Here is a 20,892-nt window from a genome sequence, read left to right as displayed (position 1 = left end):
TGGAGAGAGCAAGCGGCCAGAGTCGATCCTCCCATGAGAGAGGGAGAGATGGTGGACTATTTCTTACAAACATTGGATCCAACCTACTTTGGTCACTTGGTGACAACGGTTGGAAAATCCTTCAACGAGGTGGTCAAGATAGGGGTCATGATAGAAGAGGGTCTGAGGTCTGACAAAATCTTGAACTACTCGGCATTCAAGGCCACGACCCAGGCTATTCAGAGAGGCACAGGAGGTGCGCTGAGAAGAAAGAAAGAAGAGGTTGCCACGATCGAGGCAGGCAGTTGGTCCAGGGCTGGCAAGCCACACTACAACCAACCCAGACCTCACAGGCCAAACTACCCATACAACCCACCACAACATTTCTATCCACTTCGAGAACCACATTGCTCCGTACACAGGGCCCAGGCATACACTCAGCCTCCGGTTCGCTCGCAATGGCGCGCGCCGACTCCCCAGAACATATATGCACCACCACAAAACACCTATCCTCCACCGAGGGCGTATAGAAACCCTCCAGGGGCAGGCTTTTGGGGAAATCCAGATGCTAGGAATGACAGGTTGCGGAAACAGAGAACTTTCACGGAGTTGGGAGAAACCTACACCGCTTTGTTCCACAAACTGAGGCAATTGGGTTTGGTTAGTCCTGTCCAGACTCGAGAACCAAATCCCCCACCCCAGAATTTGGATCGATCAATAAGTTGTGAATACTGCTCAGGGATGCTCGGGCATGATACCGAAAAGTGTTGGAAATTGAGGCATGCCATACAGGATCTTATTGACACCAATAAGATCGAGGTCTAGACACCGGAGGCTCCTAACATCAACCAGAACCCACTGCCAGCGCACCTCGAGACTCACATGATTGAGTTGATGTATGAGGGAGGAGAGTTGAGAAAACCCTCACAAACAGTGATGATGATCCAGGCCGCCCCGAAAGAAGCTTCAACCAGCGGGGGAACGAGGGTACAGTCACAAGGAGAAGGCGTCAAGCCAATAGTGATATTGGGAAAGAGCCCGTCCGCCATAACGAGCAAACCCGAGCCAAACAAGTTGGTAATATCAGGGATTCCGCCCACACCTGCAGTTGTGTTGAAAGGGGTATATAAAGAACTGGTCACCATAAAGCCTGTAGTCCAGCTGCCGATGATTGATAGCAAGGCTGTGCCTTGGAAATATGAAAAGGCGGTGGTGATGTACAAGGGAAAACAGGTGGAAGAAGTTAGTTGTGAAGCGCAAGGGCTGACTCGATCAGGTCGATGTTTTGCTCCGGTGGAGTTAAGGAGAACCAACCCAGCTGCAACCAAGAAACCTGTGTCTGAAGAAGAGGCTGAAGAGTTCCTGAGGAAGATGAAAGTGCAGGACTACTCCGTGGTCGAACAGCTGAGAAAAACACCGGCCCAGATCTCGCTGCTGTCATTACTGATCCATTCTGAGGAGCATCGCTGGGCTTTGATGAAGATATTGAACGAAGCTCATGTACCCAACGAGATTTCTGTAAACCACCTGGAAACCATTGCCAACAAGATTTTCGAGGTGAACAGGGTGACATTCTCAGATGATGATCTGCCGGTGGAAGGTACGGAGCATAATAAAGCTCTATACCTAGCTGTCAAATGTGAAGACTCGGTAGTTACTCGGGTATTGGTGGATAACGGTTCAAGTGCCAATATCTGCCCATTATCCACTCTGAACCAGTTAAAGGTCGATCACGGAAGAATCCGCAAGAATAGCATCTGCGTCCGAGGATTCGACGGAAATGGAACAGCCACCGTAGGGGATGTTGTACTTGAATTGACCATCGGTCCAGTCCTGTTCACCATGGAGTTCCAGGTGCTAGATGCCACAGTATCTTATAACCTTCTGTTAGGACGACCATGGATTCATGCAGCCAAAGCAGTGCCCTCCACCCTACATCAGATGGTGAAGTTCGAGTGGGAAAGGCAAGAGGTCGTGCTACACGGCGAGGACACGGCGTGCACCATGGGTGGCGCCATTGTACCTTTCATAGAGACCGATGATGACAAAGGTCCTTGGGTCTACCAGATTTTCGATACAGTGTCGGCAAACAAAATTTCTGAAGGAGAAATCATCCCGCACCCTAGGGTAGCTGCCGCGACAGTCATGATGGTCTCGGAAATGCTGGGTAATGGATTTGTGCCGGGAAAAGGCCTGGGAGTCGAGCTTCAGGGGATTGTCCAACCTGTCACCCTGCCTAAAAATCTGGAAACTTTCGGATTGGGGTTCAAACCAACCGCAGCAGATAGGAAGCAAGCGCGAAAAATGAAGAAGAGGGTCTGGTTTCTGCCCAAACCGGTGCCACGTCTCTCAAGGTCCTTTGTCAGAGCCAGTGCCAAGGGGTCGCCAGTCCCGAAGATCCTAGGACCATTGATTGGTATGGATGGGGACCTGAATCAGAGTTTCGAGAGGCTATTCGCTGATGTCAGTATGGTAGAAGCTGGAGAAGGTTCCAGCAAAACAGAGATACAGTTTGTGGGGCCTGAGGCCAAAACCAACAATTGGACAGTTACTCCTCTTCCTGTCCGAGGGGAGTCTTGGTAGTAGGCTTTGATTTATGTTTTGTTTGTTTTGTTTTGTTCGGATTATTCCAGGGTGTAATCCAAATTTTACTTTTGTTTTGTAAAAGTGTGAACCCTTTTATCCCGCAAGTTTAATAAAGTTCTCTTCTTTTGCCCATTTTAATTTTGTTTTGTTCTTTTTCTTTCTGAACAGTTCTCTTTTTACTGGTTCTAATGACATGGCATGCACAGCGGATCGTCGACCTAGTCTAATAAATCAATCTGAATCCGACTTAATGACACAAGAGGTCGTTTGCGACGATGAATCTGAATATGACGAAGATAAAGCCTTCGAAGAGATAAACCGAGAACTGCGCCAATTTGAAGAAAAACCCAAACCTAACCTAAATGACACTGAGGCTGTGAATCTAGGGGACGCTGATAATGTCCGAGAAACCAAAATCAGCATCCATATTGAGCCGAATGTCAGGGAAGAATTGATCAAAACCCTCATGGAATTCAAAGATGTTTTTGCATGGTCATATGATGATATGCCAGGATTAAGCACCAATTTAGTGGTTCACAAATTGCCCACTGACCCGGCATACCCTCCGGTCAAGCAAAAGCTAAGGAAATTTAAAACAGAAATGAGTGTAAAGATCAAAGAAGAGGTGATTAAGCAGTTGCAGGCGAAGGTCATTCGGGTCACTCGATATCCCGAGTGGTTGGCCAATGTGGTACCAGTCCCAAAGAAGGATGGAAAAATCAGGGTGTGCGTCGACTACCGCAACCTCAACAAAGCAAGTCCCAAGGACAATTTTCCGTTACCCAACATTCATATCCTGATCGATAATTGCGCTGGGCGCGAGATCGGATCCTTTGTGGATTGCTATGCGGGTTATCATCAGATCCTAATGGACGAAGAGGATGCTGAGAAGACAGCGTTTATTACGCCATGGGGAACCTACTGCTATCGGGTAATGCCGTTCGGGTTAAAGAACGCCGGGGCAACGTACATGCGAGCAATGACTGCTGTGTTTCATGACATGATACACAAAGAAATAGAGGTGTACGTCGATGATGTGATCATCAAATCTTGGCGTCAGGAGGACCATGTAGCAGACCTAAGGAGATTTTTCCAAAGACTCCGGAGGTATGATATCAAGCTTAACCCGGCCAAATGCGCATTCGGGGTTCCATCAGGAAAGTTGCTAGGATTCATCGTCAGTCGACGGGGGATTGAGTTAGACCCATCCAAAATTGAATCCATCCGAGATTTGCCACCGCCAAGGAACAAAACAGAGGTAATGAGTTTGCTGGGTAGACTCAATTACATCAGCAGGTTCATCGCTCAACTCACAGCAACTTGTGAGCCCATATTTCGGCTGCTGAGAAAGGATGCTGCGGTAAGTTGGACGGCAGAGTGTCAAGAGGCCTTCGACCAAATCAAAGCGTATCTGTCTAATCCACCCGTATTGGTCCCACCTAAGCCAGGGAAGCCCTTAATTCTTTATCTGACGGTCCTGGAAAATTCATTTGGTTGTGTACTGGGGCAACATGATGACACAGGAAGGAAGGAGCAGGCCATCTACTATCTTAGCAAGAAATTCACAGTACATGAGGTCAAGTACACTCAACTCGAGAAAACATGTTGCGCCCTAACTTGGGTAGCTCAGAAGTTGAAGCACTACCTGTCTTCGTATACTACTTATCTCATATCCCGTTTGGACCCATTGAAGTATATCTTTCAGAAACCTATGCCCACGGGAAGGTTGGCAAAATGGCAAATTCTGCTCACAGAGTTTGATATCATCTATGTGACGAGGACGGCCATGAAAGCCCAGGCGCTGGCCGACCATCTGGCAGAGAATCCCGTTGATGAAAAATACGAGCCCTTAAGAACGTATTTTCCCGACGAAGAGGTAATGCATACAAATGAGCTGGAGTTACCCAAAGAACCAGGTTGGAAGCTTTTCTTCGATGGAGCTGCAAATGCGAAAGGGGTTGGAATAGGAGCAGTACTCATTTCTGAAACAGGACGCCATTATCCTGTTACGGCTCAACTACGCTTCTATTGCACCAATAATATGGCCGAGTATGAAGCTTGCATTTTGGGTCTGCGATTGGCTGCGGACATGGATGTCCAAGACGTCTTGGTCTTGGGAGACTCGGACCTCTTGGTGCATCAGATTCAGGGTGAATAGGAAACGCGGGATCTAAAGCTCATACCATATCGACAATGCTTGCATGATCTGAGCAAGCGATTTCGATCAGTGAAGTTCAAACATATCCCGAGAGTTCATAACGAAGTTGCAGATGCATTGGCCACCTTAGCATCAATGTTGCACCACCCGGACAAAATGTATGTTGATCCTCTGTACATCCAGGTCCGTGATCAGCACGCTTATTGCAACGCCGTAGAAGAAGAAGCAGATGACGAACCCTGGTTTCATGATATCAAGGAATACCTCAGAATGAGGATATATCCAGAACAGGCCACTAGAGACCAAAAAAGAGCCCTTCGGCGTTTGTCGAATGGTTTCTTCCTCAGCGGAGGAGTGTTGTACAAAAGAACCCCGGATTTGGTATTGTTGAGATGCATAGATGCCTGTCAAGCCACGACGGTTATGGCAGAGGTACATGCTGGAGTTTGTGGGCCACACATGAGCGGATATGTATTGGCAAGGAAGATCCTTCGAACAGGGTGTTATTGGCTCACCATGGAACACGACTGTATCACTTTCGTGAGGAAATGCCATCAGTGCCAGATACATGGAGATCTGATTCATTCTCCGCCAACAGAGTTACACGCGATGTCAGCACCCTGGCCGTTTGTGGCATGGGGCATGGACGTCATTGGACCTATCGAGCCAGCAACATCCAACGGTCATAGGTTCATTCTAGTAACTATTGACTACTTCACCAAATGGGTTGAGGCTAACACCTTCAAGTCGGTAACTAAAAAGGCAGTGGTGGATTTTGTGCACTCCCATATCATCTGCAGATTTGGGATCCCAAAAGTGATCATCACGGATAACGGTGCGAATCTTAATAGTAGCCTGATGAGAGAGGTATGCCAACAATTCAAGATTACACACCGCAATTCCACCCCATATCGTCCCAAGGCGAATGGAGCGGTCGAAGAAGCCAATAAGAACATCAAGAAAATACTGCGAAAGATGGTGGAAGGATCTAGACAATGGCATGAGAGATTACCCTTTGCTTTGTTGGGTTACCGCACTACCGTCCGAACCTCCGTAGGTGCAACTCCTTATTTGTTGGTGTACGGAACTGAGGCTGTAATACTAGCGGAGGTCGAAATTCCATCCCTCCGGATTGTCGCTGAAGCCGAGATTGATGATGATGAATGGGTCAAAGCTCGATTGGAACAGTTAAGTTTGATAGACGAGAAAAGATTGGCAGCAGTGTGCCATGGTCAGCTGTATCAGAAGAGAATGGCGAGAACATATAATAAGAAGGTACGCCACAGGAAGTTTGAAGTAGGGCAGCAGGTGCTAAAGAGAATCCTCCCGCATCAGGTTGAGGCAAAAGGCAAGTTCGCCCCAAATTGGCAAGGGCCTTATATTGTGACCAGAATGTTGTCCAACGGTGCTTTGTGTTTGACAGATATCGAGGGGAGATGTGTCGACATAGCTATCAATTATGATGCAGTCAAGAGATATTATGCATAATTTCTTTAATTATGGCAATTTTTGGTTCGTTTGTTTGTATTTGGTATTTATTGGATAATGAGATGACGAAGGCAATTCTTTCTTCTATCCAAACACTTTTAACCCTTGCTTCCCCCTTTTTGAGACTTAAGTTATTCTTTCATACCCCTCTTTTGGAATCACTAATGGAAAAGATATGAAAGAAAGAAAAGAAAAATCTTTAAAGGAAAATGAAAAAAGAAGGAAAAAAAAAGAAAGAAGAAGAAGATAAAAACCACAAACATTGGGAACTACGTTCGACCTGATTCCTCAAAGAGGATACGTAGGCGCCTCACGGCTCGGTCATAGTGTGCATCATAGTGTATATAGGATGCATAGTTTACATAAATACGCATAATAAGGCACAGTGTACATAACGCACATGGCTCAACATAGAGTAAAAAGTAGAATCCCCCAAGTAAGAAAACTGGGGCAGAGGCTATGTTTTAAAATTCCAACAAAGGTTTGATTCCAAAAGTTGTAGCAGATCACCCGTCGAAATTATTTCATTTTGATAAGCCTTTCTTCTAGCCCTCACACCAAGACCAACATCGACGTCCAAAAGACCTCCCGATCAATATCCAAGAGATGCCAAGTCAGGCAAATAAAGCCGAGAATAATACACCGATCCCCAGCAAAGAAGAGGATCATAAGACTGGGAGTGAACTGGTGGTCAAAGGAATCTCCAGAAGAGAGGGTCGCATCGACAACACCCCGATTCCTCGACGAAGAAATAAAATGAGAGAGTCTTATTGGTGAAAACCTTCCCAGGCACCGAAAGGCGACGTAAGATGAGAGATATAAAATGAGAGAGTCTTATTGGTGAAAACCTTCACAGGCACCATAAGGCGCCGGGAGCTGAGAGAAAAGAGAGAGTCTCATTAGTGAAAACCCTTCGAAGGGCACTATGAGGCAACAAGACAGATCAACAAAAGCATCCACATTCGCAAAGAAATGGACACTCATTTATCCCCGGCAAGTCAGATCATCGGGCAAGTCGATTGATACAACTAGACTGGGTCGGAAATCTATGGTGCACATCATGATCACGGGGACCAGTCATGTCGTCCAGATAAGTTCTCCCGAATTTCTTTTCCCACCAAGTATTGGTTCAGAAATATTTTCTCCTTTTTCTATCTTTTTATTTCTCTTTCTAAAAATTTCTCTTGAAAAGGATTTTTCAAAGCTTACTACTAGAGACCAAGGGGGATTCATCTGATGCAGGATAACCCCAGCAGTCCTAAAGGATAGCCCCAGGCAATGCAATGTAGTGCCCTGCAATTTTGGAGGAAGTAAACTCCTAAAGAGAGTGGTTTCGGGAGTAAAAGCAGACTCCCACAGCATGTACTGTAAAGAGAAAGCAGAAAAGAGGATAAATTGAAAACCAATCCCCACCAGGCCGGAAACCCCCAGCAAGCAACTTTGTCCACCAACCAGTTATGGGGGCACAGAGCAAGAAAAGGGAAAAAGAGGAAAAATCATCCACCGGAAAGGCACCTCCTCCCACCATGGTTAAAACTAACTCAATCCTTTTTGTCTGCTGCAGGAAAACAAAGGATTGATGATGGCAGCAGGAAGCGATGCCAGGGAAATCACCAAAATCGGGGCAGAAAGTTTTCTGCCGATTGTCAAAAATTTTCTCCGAAGAACGAGGAAACAATTTTAATACTTTTCAGCTCTAGGTCGCCCACCAGTAAAATGCGGGAATACTTTAAGTTCTAGGTCGCCCACCAGTAAAATGCGGGAATACTTTAAGTTCTAGGTCGCCCACCAGTAAAATACGGGAATACTTTTAAGTTCTAGGTCATCCACCAGTAAAATGCGGGAATACTTTAAGTTCTAGGTCGCCCACCAGTAAAATGTGGGAATACTTTTAAGCTCTAGGTCGCCCACCAGTAAAATGCGGGAATACTTTAAGTTCTAGGTCGCCCACCAGTAAAATGCGGGAATACTTTTAAGTTCTAGGTCGCCCACCAGTAAAATGCGGGAATATTTTAAGTTCTAGGTCGCCCACCAGTAAAATGCGGGAATACTTTAAGCTCTAGGTCGCCCACCAGTAAAATGCGGGAATACTTTTAAGCTCTAGGTCGCCCACCAGTAAAATGCGGGAATACTTTAAGTTCTAGGTCGCCCACCAGTAGAATGCGGGAATACTTTTAAGTTCTAGGTCGCCCACCAGTAAAATGCGGGAATACTTTAAGTTCTAGGTCGCCCACCAGTAAAATGCGGGAATACTTTTAAGTTCTAGGTCGCCCACCAGTAAGATGCGGGAATACTTTTAAGCTCTAGGTCGCCCACCAATAAAATACGGGAATACTTTAAGTTCTAGGTCGCCCACCAGTAAAATGCGGGAATACTTTTAAGTTCTAGGTCGCCCACCAGTAAAATGCGGGAATACTTTAAGCTCTAGGTCGCCCACCAGTAAAATGCGGGAATACTTTAAGTTCTAGGTCGCTCACCAGTAAAATGCGGGAATACTTTTAAGTTCTAGGTCGCCCACCAGTAAAATGCGGGAATACTTTAAGCTCTAGGTCGCCCTGGAGAACAAGGACAAAGGAAGGAAGAAATCAGGCGTTCACCTGGAGAACAAGGATAAATAAAAGAAATAGAAATCAGGCGCCCACCTGGAGAATAATGGAATACAATTGAAGTATTGAAGTCAAAAGCCCGCTCATATGAGAAAGGAGCACACTTAGAATCAATAAAGCAGAGGAATACAACAGGAATCCCTAGCAGGAAGCAATAAAAATCCCCAGCACCGGGAAGCAGAAGGCTACAACAAAAAATCCCCAGCATTCACAAAAGGCTGGTCACAAAAAAAAAATAACAAGAAAAAAAGAGAAAAAAAAAATGAATCCAAAGTACGGAAGTGGAGAACATATGTGGTCTGCTCAAGAACTAGCGCCTACAACTAGCAAGTATCAAGGTTCAAATCCAAAGTCTGTATGAAGCACCATTCAAGACTCAAGACCAAGTTTCAGAAGACTTAAAGATAGGAATCCTTGTAACTAGTAGCTGATAGGCTTAGTTAGTCTTTTTCAGTTTTCATTTTTGTTGTAATGACAGGACCGCGGACCGGAACCTCAACGGAACGGCACCTCGATCGGCTCTCCACCTCGGTACACTCTACCATCTCTCTCATTTCCGAACTACACGTGGCCTGATTCCTGTATAACCAAGGATATGTAGGCAGCTCAGATACCAGGGCTCGGTCACATTCCCTTCCTTTCCTTAGTGTAGTCCGTCCAAGTAATGGTCGGGTCAAAAATATGTCTAGTCGTTCTTTGTCGGAAAACTCTTCGTGTTTCCAGTCAAAGAGGGGCAGCTGTAGACACCGGATTTTTGACCCTCCCCGAGAATTTTCACATTTTTAGCGTGGATATGTGAAATTGGGTCTAATATAGCCATTTTGACTATTTTTACCATATTTCGTTGCAAAAGGAAAAAATTACAAAAAAATATATATAAATTTTAGTTTATGTATTTCTCATAAACTTGAAAAAATACAAAATTGTACTTTATTTCGGTACTTTACATAATTTCGAAAATTACCAAGAAAATATAGTTCTATTAATGTTTTGTAGTCATTTTAAATTTTGAAAAATACAAAAATGTTACTTTATATTCTATCTTTATTTAAAAACGAAAATTACAAAAAACATAGTTTTATTAATATTTCATAGCTATTTTAATCTTGAAAAATATTAAAAAAAGATATAGTTTTGTTTAAATATTAGTCTTATTTTGGTAGTTATTTTGCTTACATAGGATTAGTCGAACAACGTCGTGTTCTTAATCGGGTCCGGGCAAAAGAATAATATTCGGGTTCAAACTACCCGTTGTTAGGCCTAATTTTCGGACCTAGCCCATAATAATCCGAGTCCACCACACATGAGGGGACACACGTGGGGAACACAGACGGAATCCCATACACGGGGAACCCCACCACGCGTGGGGCTCATTTTTCTGGACAAATGAGCATTAATACACGGACAAGGATTTTGAAGAGGAGGACTTTTGAAAATTTTGAGAGGATTGGCACTGTTCCTCCATCTTCTTCCTAAAAGGAGAAGAACAAAAACGATAAAAACCCTACTCCAAAACCTTCACGCCTTCACGTCCGAAACAGCAAACAAAAACCACCATCGTCTTCCTCCTTATCTCAGGACCGAAAAGCCTAAGCAAAACCCTATCGTCCCCCACCGTGAAACCACCATAAACAGACCACTCATCCTCCTCCTAGCTCCGTCAAACCATTTGCCGGCGAACCTCCATTAAAGCCGTCGAGCAGCAGCTGTTGCTGCTGCGTCGTTGCTGTCCGTCGACCACATCCAAACACCAAGCAAAACCAGTCGCGACGCCCCCCTCACGTCCGAACGACCATCGCCTTCTTCCTCCATTAAATCCAACGAACACTGCTGCTTCGTCTTCGTCGTCACTGCCCCCACTCCCCCAACGCCATAACCACCGCCTGAAACCTGCGACCACCTCCAGTCGCACCTCCCACCGTCGCCTTCCCCATCGCCTACAACCACCGGCTGTCCTCTATTACTGTTTTATCGACCATCACCAAACCACCCTTCCAGCTTCCCCATAACCCCTGCTGCTCGTCGTTCAGCCCCATCGACCACTGCCCAAACGACCCTCCAATCTCCACAGCTGCTCACCCACATCCGAACCCACCAACAACCACCCTTGCCTAGCTCCCTCTCCGTCCCACGTCCACCATCGCCCAGCTCCCTCCATCTCGTCACCTTCCCCATCGCCCAAAACCACCTGAAGAGAAAGATCCTATCGACTTCTTCTTCAACTGCCCAAACGACCCCCTCCTGCTGCAGCTTCACGTACCAGGTGTTGCGCCGGAAAAATACAGCAGCAACCAAACAATCCTTGGTTGTTGACAGTTGTGGATCCGAGCTTTCTATTTCCATCGAGGTCGTCTTTGGTTCATCGAGGTCCGGTACGTCGAGGTGTTTGTCCGAGGTTCCGTCGTTTTTCTTCGTTCAGAGAGGTCCGGTTTGAGTCCCGTCGGGGTCGTGTTTGTCGTCCCGAGTTTGCCGAGGTTCAAAGGTTAGTAAACCTCAAGTATTAGATAAGGAAATGTTACGTTAAATGTTCGAAGATGCAATATAGAAATTGGTATGATAATTTTCTGCTTATATTTTCATCGTATGCATTTTTGCTCATTTTGCGTTACGCGATTCTTATTTATCCGATGTCATTTAATTAAGTTGGACTAGCTGTTCTATGACACAAGTTTGACGTTAATCTGTTCGTCCTTTCCTTTGCTTAGGTCATTCGGACAAAATTATTATTAGTACATGCTCTTACTACTCCCGAAACACTCATTCACTAGACTCATTTTATTAAATTTTGACAAGTTATGAGATTTTAGTTGTAAAGAAGTCGTAAGGTTTAGTATTGTTAAAGGCGTAAAAATGGCATCGTTTTAAAAATATAAAAAATTTAAAAAAAATAAAATGAGACGAGCCTCGCCAAATAAAAGGGACAAATTGCGGGGCCCTCACAAAATATATGTATTAAATACTTAGATTCCGGGACGGGCCGTTTAGCAAATTTCACGGCCCTACCCCAAAATAATAATGCGCTAGTTGCTTTAGGCGCGCCTTTAATAATGTTATCTCCCTAAACTCGGGTGCACATTTATGTGACCCAAATCCAAATCTCAACGGAGTCGAAATGTGTCTCTAGTCACGGGCGCATTGATTGTGGCGTGGCCCGAGATGCATTTCCATGACGTTGCAAATTCCTTTAAAAAATAAGAATGAGATGAGCCTCGCCGAATAAAAATACAAATTGCGGGGCCCTCAGTAAATACTTGTTTTAAATTACTTAGAATTCAGGAGGGCCGCTTAGTGAATTTCGTGGCCTTCCCAAAATAATAACGCGATAGTCTCTTTAGGCGCGTGTTTAATAATTTACTTTCTTAAACTTGGATGTGCATTTCATGCAACCCAGATCCAAATCCCAAAACATCAAATAAAATATGTTTCGGATTGTGGGTGCATTTCATGTGACGCAGTCCGAAGACATGTCTTAAGCGATGTTCACATTCTTTTAAAAATAATAATAATAATAAAGTGGTAAAAAGTTAAAATTGGCACATTGGTTCATAATTGTGTTTAAAATCAGATAAATAAGCCGAATATGACAGTTGAGCGACCGTGCTAGAACCACGGAACCCGGGAATGCCTAACACCTTCTCCCGGGTTAACAGAATTCCTTATCCGGATTTCTGGTACGCAAACTGTAATATGGAGTCATTCTTTTCCTCGATTCAGGATTAAAATAGGTGACTTGGGACACCCTAAATCTCCCAAGTGGCGACTCTGAAATAAATAAACCAATCCCGTTTTGATTGTCCTTTAATTGGAAAAAACTCCCTTGCGCCCCCTCGGGTGCGTAAAAAGGAGGTGTGACACTTATTTCACATTCTCACTCTATTAGCTATTCGCTTCTCGCCATTTCTTCCCACCTTCTCCGCCACCGCCCTCCACCGCATCACTACCGTGCACAACCTCATTCTCTGCCTCCTCTCTCTCATCATGGCCGTCGACTGCAGCCTCTCCGTCATTCATCGAATGCCACGTCATGATTGGAAATTGATAGTCTGCTTCCCTGCCAATCATACTCTTCCACGTGGACCTTTGTTCTTCTGGGCTAAATTCTTTTACCTTTCCAAAATTCTTGAATTCATAGACACCCTTTTGACCATCCTCAGTAATTCTCGATCACGAAGGCTCACGTTCCTCCACATGTACCACCATGCTACGGTGGCTGTTATCTGTTACCTCACTCTTTCTAGTGCGAATTCACAGTCGATGATCCATGTTGGGGCGATTACAAATTCTTCGGTTCATGTTATAATGTACGCTTATTACTTCCTTTGTGCAATGGGAAAGAGGCCACGGTGGAAGAGGTTGGTCACAAACTGCCAAATTTTTCAATTCATCCTTAACTTCCTATGTGCAGTGGTAACAATGTATTATCACCTCACAACTGAGATTGGGTGCTCTGGGGTTGGAACTTTGTGCTTTAATATGACCTTTAATACCTCACTTTTGCTACTTTTTCTTGACTTTCGTTCCAAGAACTATACCAACAACATGATCATCAAAGACCGTGCTGATAACCAAAAAAATACGTTTATTAGTTTCTAGTTAGCCTCCCTTTTCCGTTGCTTTTATATAGTACTTGGTTTAGTTCGTTTCTATATGCTTATGCAATACTTACATCATTACATCTGTATTTTAGTAAAATTAGGGGCTGTTTGGTTTACATACTATCTATGATGAGATTAGATATTGATATGCTGTAAATAATAATGTAAGAATTCTTATGCAGATATTGCTTACTTTAAGATTTTTTTTAATTTTTAATTACTTTAAACCAGGGTACTGTATCTTTTGTTAAAAAAAAAGATATTACTTTTATCTCGTTATTGTTAATACATGCATATATCCTTATTTCACATTCTCACTCTATTAGCTCTTCGCTTCTCGCCATTTCTTCCCACCTTCTCCGCCACCGCCCTCCACCGCATCACTACCGTGCACAGCCTCATTCTCTGCCTCCTCTCTCTCATCATGGGCGTCGACTGCAGCCTCTCCGTCATTCATCAAATGCCACATCATGATTGGAAATGGATAGTCTGCTTCCCTGCCAATCATACTCTTCCACGTGGACCTTTGTTCTTCTGGCTAAATTCTTTTACCTTTCCAAGATTCTTGAATTCATAGACACCCTTTAGATCATCCTCAGTAATTCTCGATCACGAAGGCTCACGTTCCTCCACGTGTACCACCATGCTACGGTGCCTGTTATCTGTTACCTCACTCTTTCTAGTGCGAATTCACAGTCGATGATCCATGTTGGGGTGATTACAAATTCTTCGGTTCATGTTATAATGTACGCTTATTACTTCCTTTGTGCAATGGGAAAGAGGCCACGGTGGAAGAGGTTGGTCACAAACTGCCAAATTTTTCAATTCATCCTTAACTTCCTATGTGCAGTGGCAACAATGTATTATCACCTCACAACTGAGATTGGGTGCTCTGGGGTTGGAACTTTGTGCTTTAATATGACCTTTAATACCTCACTTTTGCTACTTTTTCTTGACTTTCGTTCCAAGAACTATACCAACAACATGATCATCAAAGACCGTGCTGATAACCAAAAAAAATACGTTTATTAGTTTCTAGCTAGCCTCCCTTTTCCGTTGCTTTTATATAGTACTTGGTTTAGTTCGTTTCTATATGCTTATGCAATACTTACATCATTACATTTGTATTTTAGTAAAATTAGGGGCTGTTTGGTTTACATACTATCTATGATGAGATTAGATATTGATATGCCGTAAATAATAATGTAAGAATTCTTATGCAGATATTGCTTACTTTAAGATTTTTTTTAATTTTTAATTACTTTAAACCAGGGTACTGTATCTTTTGTTAAAAAAAAAGATATTACTTTTAACTCGTTATTGTTAATACATGCATATATCCTTATTTCACATTCTCACTCTATTAGCTCTTCGCTTCTCGCCATTTCTTCCCACCTTCTCCGCCACCGCCCTCCACCGCATCACTACCGTGCACAGCCTCATTCTCTGCCTCCTCTCTCTCATCATGGCCGTCGACTGCAGCCTCTCCGTCATTCATCAAATGCCATGTCATGATTGGAAATGGATAGTCTGCTTCCTTGCCAATCATACTCTTCCACGTGGACCTTTGTTCTTCTGGGCTAAATTCTTTTACCTTTCCAAGATTCTTGAATTCATAGACACCCTTTTGATCATCCTCAGTAATTCTCGATCACGAAGGCTCACGTTTCTCCACGTGTACCACCATGCTACGGTGCCTGTTATCTGCTACCTCACTCTTTCTAGTGCGAATTCACAGTCGATGATCCATGTTGGGGTGATTACAAATTCTTCGGTTCATGTTATAATGTACGCTTATTACTTCCTTTGTGCAATGGGAAAGATGCCACGGTGGAAGAGGTTGGTCACAAACTGCCCAATTTTTCAATTCATCCTTAACTTCCTATGTGCAGTGACAACAATGTATTATCACCTCACAACTGAGATTGGGTGCTCTGGGATTGGAACTTTGTGCTTTAATATGACCTTTAATACCTCGCTTTTGCTACTTTTTCTTGACTTTCGTTCCAAGAACTAAACCAACAACATGATCATCAAAGACCGTGCTGATAACCAAAAAAAATTCGTTTATTAGTTTCTAGCTAGCCTCCCTTTTCCGTTACTTTTATATAGTACTTGGTTTAGTTCGTTTCTACATGCTTATGCAATACTTACATTGTTACATCTGTATTTTAGTAAAATTAGGGGTTGTTTGGTTTACATACTATTTATGATGAGATTAGATATTGATATGTCGTGAATAATAATGTAAGAATTCTTATGCAGATATTGCTTACTTTAAGATTTTTTTTAATTTTTAATTACTTTTAACCAGGGTACTGTATCTTTTGTTAAAAAAAAAAGATATTACTTTTAACTCGTTATTGTTAATACATGCATATATCCTTATTTCACATTCTCACTCTATTAGCTCTTCGCTTCTCGCCATTTCTTCCCACCTTCTCCGCCACCGCCCTCCACCGCATCACTATCGTGCACAGTCTCATTCTCTGCCTCCTCTCTCTCATCATGGCCGTCGACTGCAGCCTCTCCGTCATTCATCAAATGCCACATCATGATTGGAAATGGATAGTCTGCTTCCCTGCCAATCATACTCTTCCACGTGGACCTTTGTTCTTCTGGCTAAATTCTTTTACCTTTCCAAGATTCTTGAATTCATAGACACCCTTTAGATCATCCTCAGTAATTCTCGATCACGAAGGCTCACGTTCCTCCATGTGTACCACCATGCTACGGTGCCTGTTATCTGTTACCTCACTCTTTCTAGTGCGAATTCACAGTCGATGATCCATGTTGGGGTGATTACAAATTCTTCGGTTCATGTTATAATGTACGCTTATTACTTCCTTTGTGCAATGGGAAAGAGGCCACGGTGGAAGAGGTTGGTCACAAACTGCCAAATTTTTCAATTCATCCTTAACTTCCGATGTGCAGTGGCAACAATGTATTATCACCTCACAACTGAGATTGGGTGCTCTGGGGTTGGAACTTTGTGCTTTAATATGACCTTTAATACCTCACTTTTGCTACTTTTTCTTGACTTTCGTTCCAAGAACTATACCAACAACATGATCATCAAAGACCGTGCTGATAACCAAAAAAATCCGTTTATTAGTTTCTAGCTAGCCTCCCTTTTCCGTTGCTTTTATATAGTACTTGGTTTAGTTCGTTTCTACATGCTTATGCAATACTTACATCGTTACATCTGTATTTTAGTAAAATTAGGGGTTGTTTGGTTTACATACTATTTATGATGAGATTAGATATTGATATGCCGTAAATAATAATGTAAGAATTCTTATGCAGATATTGCTTACTTTAGGATTTGTTTTTAAAAAAATTAATTACTTTAAACCATATGGTATCTTTTGTTTTAAAAAACGATTACTTTTATCTAGTTATTGTTAATACATGCATACATTCTTATTTCACATTCCTCCAACATTAAAATAAGTAATACACATGCATAACTTATTTATGCAACTACTAGCAATGCGAAATTTAATGAGACCAACCGAATGTTGTATTAAGTTATAGTGGAAATGACACCAAGTAGCCACTTTTAAGCATACTATTTAAAATATATTCACAGTTACAATGTATTTAAAGATTAGCCATTTTTGTTCAAACTTTTGGACAGAGCGTCCTAGAGTTTAAACCTCAAAGTTCAAACTTCAGGACATCGTGTCCTAAAGTTCAAAAATTGTGTCCAGAAATTGGAATCTTATATCTTGAATTTTAAATTAGTAGTTCAGGAATTCAGAACAAAGTATCCTGAATTTCAAATTAGCAGTTCAAAAATTCATGATACTAAGTCCTGAAGTTCCAAATTCTGGACACTAATTCCTGAATTTCCAAATTCAAAATATTTTGTCCGAAGTTTGGGTGAATTGGCTAATCTTTAAAGACATTATAAATGATGGATATATTTTAAATATCAAACTTAAAAGTGGCTATTGCTGCACTTTGCCCTAAGTTATACAACAATTATCTAATATCATGTACAACCAACCAAATGGTGAGTATAATTTATCCGAAATTGTAAGTTAAAAATTATTTTTTGTTAATGCGGTGAACCAAATCTAACCAAATAAAATATGAAATAACAAAGGGAATCTAACAGATAAATTCATTATTCTTTCTGAAACGCCCCTGTGATGGCCCGATAGGCCATCTAGAGCTTTAACCCATAATTCTGTGTTTCAAAACCTTTTTTTATCTTTTCTCAATTTACGTGCACAGTCCGTATCTCTTTTCTGAAAGTTTTTTATGTGAAAATTTAATTAATATGTGAATTCATACCTTAAAACTTATTTGAGTTGACTTCAGTTAATATTTTGAGCAAATAGATCTGCATCCATAGTTTCATGATCCTGGTGGATTCACATCGTAATTTGGGACTTGGTCGTATGCCCGCAATCGAATTCGGAAGTCCCTAGTGTAGACATGTGATTTTTGACCCTCCCCAAGATCTTTTATATATTAGCGTAAATTATTTAATTTAGGCATAATATAAATATTTTAAGTAATTTGGACTCTTTTTACTCTATTTTATTACAAGAAAACAAAATCACAAAAATAGGTTCATTTATGTTTTGTAGTCATTTTTAGTTAAAAAAAGAAATCTTAAAAATATATACGACAATAGTATCGTATTTTTATTTTAATATGATATTTTGAAAATACCAAAAATAGATTTGTTTTAATGGTTAGTTTTATTTTAATAATTATTTGAATAGTAGGAATAATTAACAAATGGGCGCGTATTTTTAATCTCATTCGTGGCAAAAGAATAGAGCTTGTGCTCGAGCAACCCATCTTTAGGCCTAATTTTGGACCTAGCCCACAATTGCCAAGTCCATAATTCCTAGGCCCATACCCCTTAACCTAAAACCCTACCACTAACCTAGACCTATATATATGAAACAAAGCCTAAAGAAAAAAAGGAGGAAAAAAAGAAAAAAAAAAGAAAAAGGCTGACCAAAAGGCAGCGCCGCTTTCTCTAAAAAGACCGAAGGAAAAACAAACAAAAATGAAGGACCCCAAGATCTACATAGAGATCAGCCATTTTCATTTGGGAGCCTAAGGTACCTAGGAGCTAAAAACACAAAAACAAATACTCAAAAAGAGAAGAAACAAACACCAAAAAGCTAACAGAACACCACCCCGTCTGACTCCATCTTCTTCTTCATTAGAAAAGGAAATCAACGCATGCGACACAGATACGCTCACCCCCCCTCCCCCTCATTCCGAACAACCAACAGCGACCACCGGCTACTATTTTCAATCCAAAACGAGAGCCCTTTTGCACTCGAAATGATTGCTTGTATAGATTGCGCCCGGGTTTTGTTTCGAGCTCGTCATTAAGGTTTTGGCCGTTTGGTTCTGTTCCGTTGGAAGGTCCCTGTTTTGCTTTTGCTTGGGTCAAAATTGTAGTTGCCGATTTCCTGGTATTTTTGGCTTCACCGAAGGTTCTTCAATATAAAAGGAAGTTCTCAGCTGTAAGGTCCACTCTTTGCACTAATATTATCTCAATTTGAAATTGCTAGTATAGTGAATGATATTGGCTATTGTCGCTCTTCGATGTTATTTTATCTTTTGTTCGTCGTCTTCGTTCATTTGTCTGTTTTGTAAAGATAGGTACTTCCTTCTTGAAATCTTTTGGATGAATTCATGCTAATTTTTGCTACTTTGAATCAAATCATATGCTTGATATATTTATTAGATTGATGTATTGGTTTGTTATTTTTTTTAATATAAAATATGGCAGTAAGTTTATTTGGCCATTTGTATTTTAAGAGTTAATTGATCATGTTTGGAATTGTTTGAAGCTGATAAGGCTCAGGATTCAATTTAACTTTGAACCTGTTCATTTAATTACGTAGGTAGAAGTAGAGTAATTAATAATGAGAGGCCTGGGTCGCGATGTTAATACCATAGGTACGTTTCCCATGGCATGGTTACGATACGTGAATCTCAATTCGGGGGTGCATTTCATGCGACCTGATTATAACAACTTCAAATAATAAAATCCTTTGAAAAGGTTCGATGTGTGCCACAAATTAAATGAGGTAACCGGTGGCCCTCGCTTAATTAACTTATATCCTTTAGAATTCGAGGTGTGCCATTAGCAAATTTCCATGGCCCTCGAGAAGTTGAAAATGCATAGTTGCTTTGGGTGCGCTATTTTAAAAATTACCTTCCTAAACTCGGGTGTGCATTTATGTGACCCAAATCCAAATCTTAACAATGTTAGATAAAATATGTTGAGGACCGCAGGTGCATTTATGTGACGTGGTTCAAGACGTGTTTTAATAATGTTGAAATCTTCCTAAAAAAATAATTCAATAAGAGCGGTTATAAAGTTAAAATTGCACCATGGACTAAAACATGTACTAAAATCAAGTAAATAGGTCAATTATAATAGTTAAGCGACCGTTCTAGAACCACGAAACTCGGGAATGCCTAACACCTTCTCCCGGGTTAACAGAATTTCTTAACCGAATTTCTGGTTCGCGGACTGTTAACAGAGTCATATTTTTCCTCGGTTCGGGATTCAACCGGTGACTTGGGACACCATTAATATCCCAAGTGGTGACTCTAAATCTCTTAATAAATTAAATCCCATTCCGATTGTCCTTTAAATGGAAAAACTCCTTTACGCCCTTGCGGGGTGTAGGTGAAAAGGAGGTGTGACAGCTCTGGCGACTCTGCTGGGGATAGAACCCAGAATCTCTGGTTCAAGGTTCAGAATTCGAGCTTAGATAAATTGTTGTATTTTATTGTATCTGATTTTCCTACATGTTTTGTGCTGAATGTGCTAAATGTTACCGCTTTGATATTATTTGAACTGTATATAAACTGTGCCGACACCCTTCTCTCTTCACCTACGGGGATGTTCTTACTGGTTGAGACTCCCTATTCTGTTAGTGTCAGACCTTGAAATAAGAAAGAGGCCGGACAAGTTACTAAGCCGATTGACCTTTTGGTTCCCGGAAAGTTGCCCCCTCCTCGACTCGAGTCGTCCACTCGGGTACACAGTCTAGAACACCGACCCAGGTTTTGAACATAGTATAACGTGACTTCATACCGGATCCCTAGTAGGAACGATTATTTGCATCATGTTGCATTTGACTTAGGGGACTCAACACAGGGGTTGGGTCCGTCTAAGACTAGCAACCTGAAATGAAAAGACCATCCTGATACATCCTACTTGCTTTGTACATATATTTGTTTCGAACCTGCATGTTGATCGGTTTCTGACTCTCGGGAATGTTGGAAAATTGAGAAAAAAAAAAGAGAAAAGAGAACAAAAGAAATATCAGTTAGGGAGTTAATTGATTATTTTAGAAATAAAAATCAATGACCAATTACTGGCAAAACTCTGCCGAAATTTTGAGGAAATAAAAAAAAAGGAAAATGTTTTATTTTGTTTTACTAAAAAAAAAAGCAAAGAAAAATAGAAAAAAAAGAGTCTTTT

The 20,892-nt window shown here is 41.8% G+C and overlaps 2 protein-coding genes and 2 pseudogenes across 2 annotated transcripts; all 4 read left to right on the top strand.

Annotated features, from left to right (window-relative positions):
• The first annotated feature begins 5,974 nt into the window (after positions 1–5,974).
• Positions 5,975–13,410, top strand: LOC138873455 (uncharacterized). Its single transcript, XM_070151923.1, has 2 exons — positions 5,975–6,071; positions 12,698–13,410. Exons 1-2 carry the CDS (start codon positions 5,975–5,977, stop codon positions 13,408–13,410), a joined length of 810 nt encoding a protein of 269 aa, XP_070008024.1.
• Positions 13,411–13,701: 291 nt separating this feature from the next.
• LOC138873454 (uncharacterized) lies at positions 13,702–14,444 on the top strand (annotated as a pseudogene).
• Positions 14,445–14,742: 298 nt separating this feature from the next.
• LOC138873453 (uncharacterized) lies at positions 14,743–15,429 on the top strand. Its single transcript, XM_070151922.1, has one exon. The coding sequence runs from the start codon at positions 14,743–14,745 to the stop codon at positions 15,427–15,429; it is 687 nt and encodes a 228-aa protein (XP_070008023.1).
• Positions 15,430–15,785: 356 nt separating this feature from the next.
• Positions 15,786–16,534, top strand: LOC138873451 (uncharacterized; annotated as a pseudogene).
• The last annotated feature ends 4,358 nt before the right edge of the window (positions 16,535–20,892 follow it).

This window comes from Nicotiana sylvestris, chromosome 7, assembly GCF_000393655.2.
Source record: "Nicotiana sylvestris chromosome 7, ASM39365v2, whole genome shotgun sequence".
NCBI lineage: Eukaryota > Viridiplantae > Streptophyta > Magnoliopsida > Solanales > Solanaceae > Nicotiana > Nicotiana sylvestris.
This window is presented reverse-complemented; position numbering and strand designations above follow the sequence as displayed.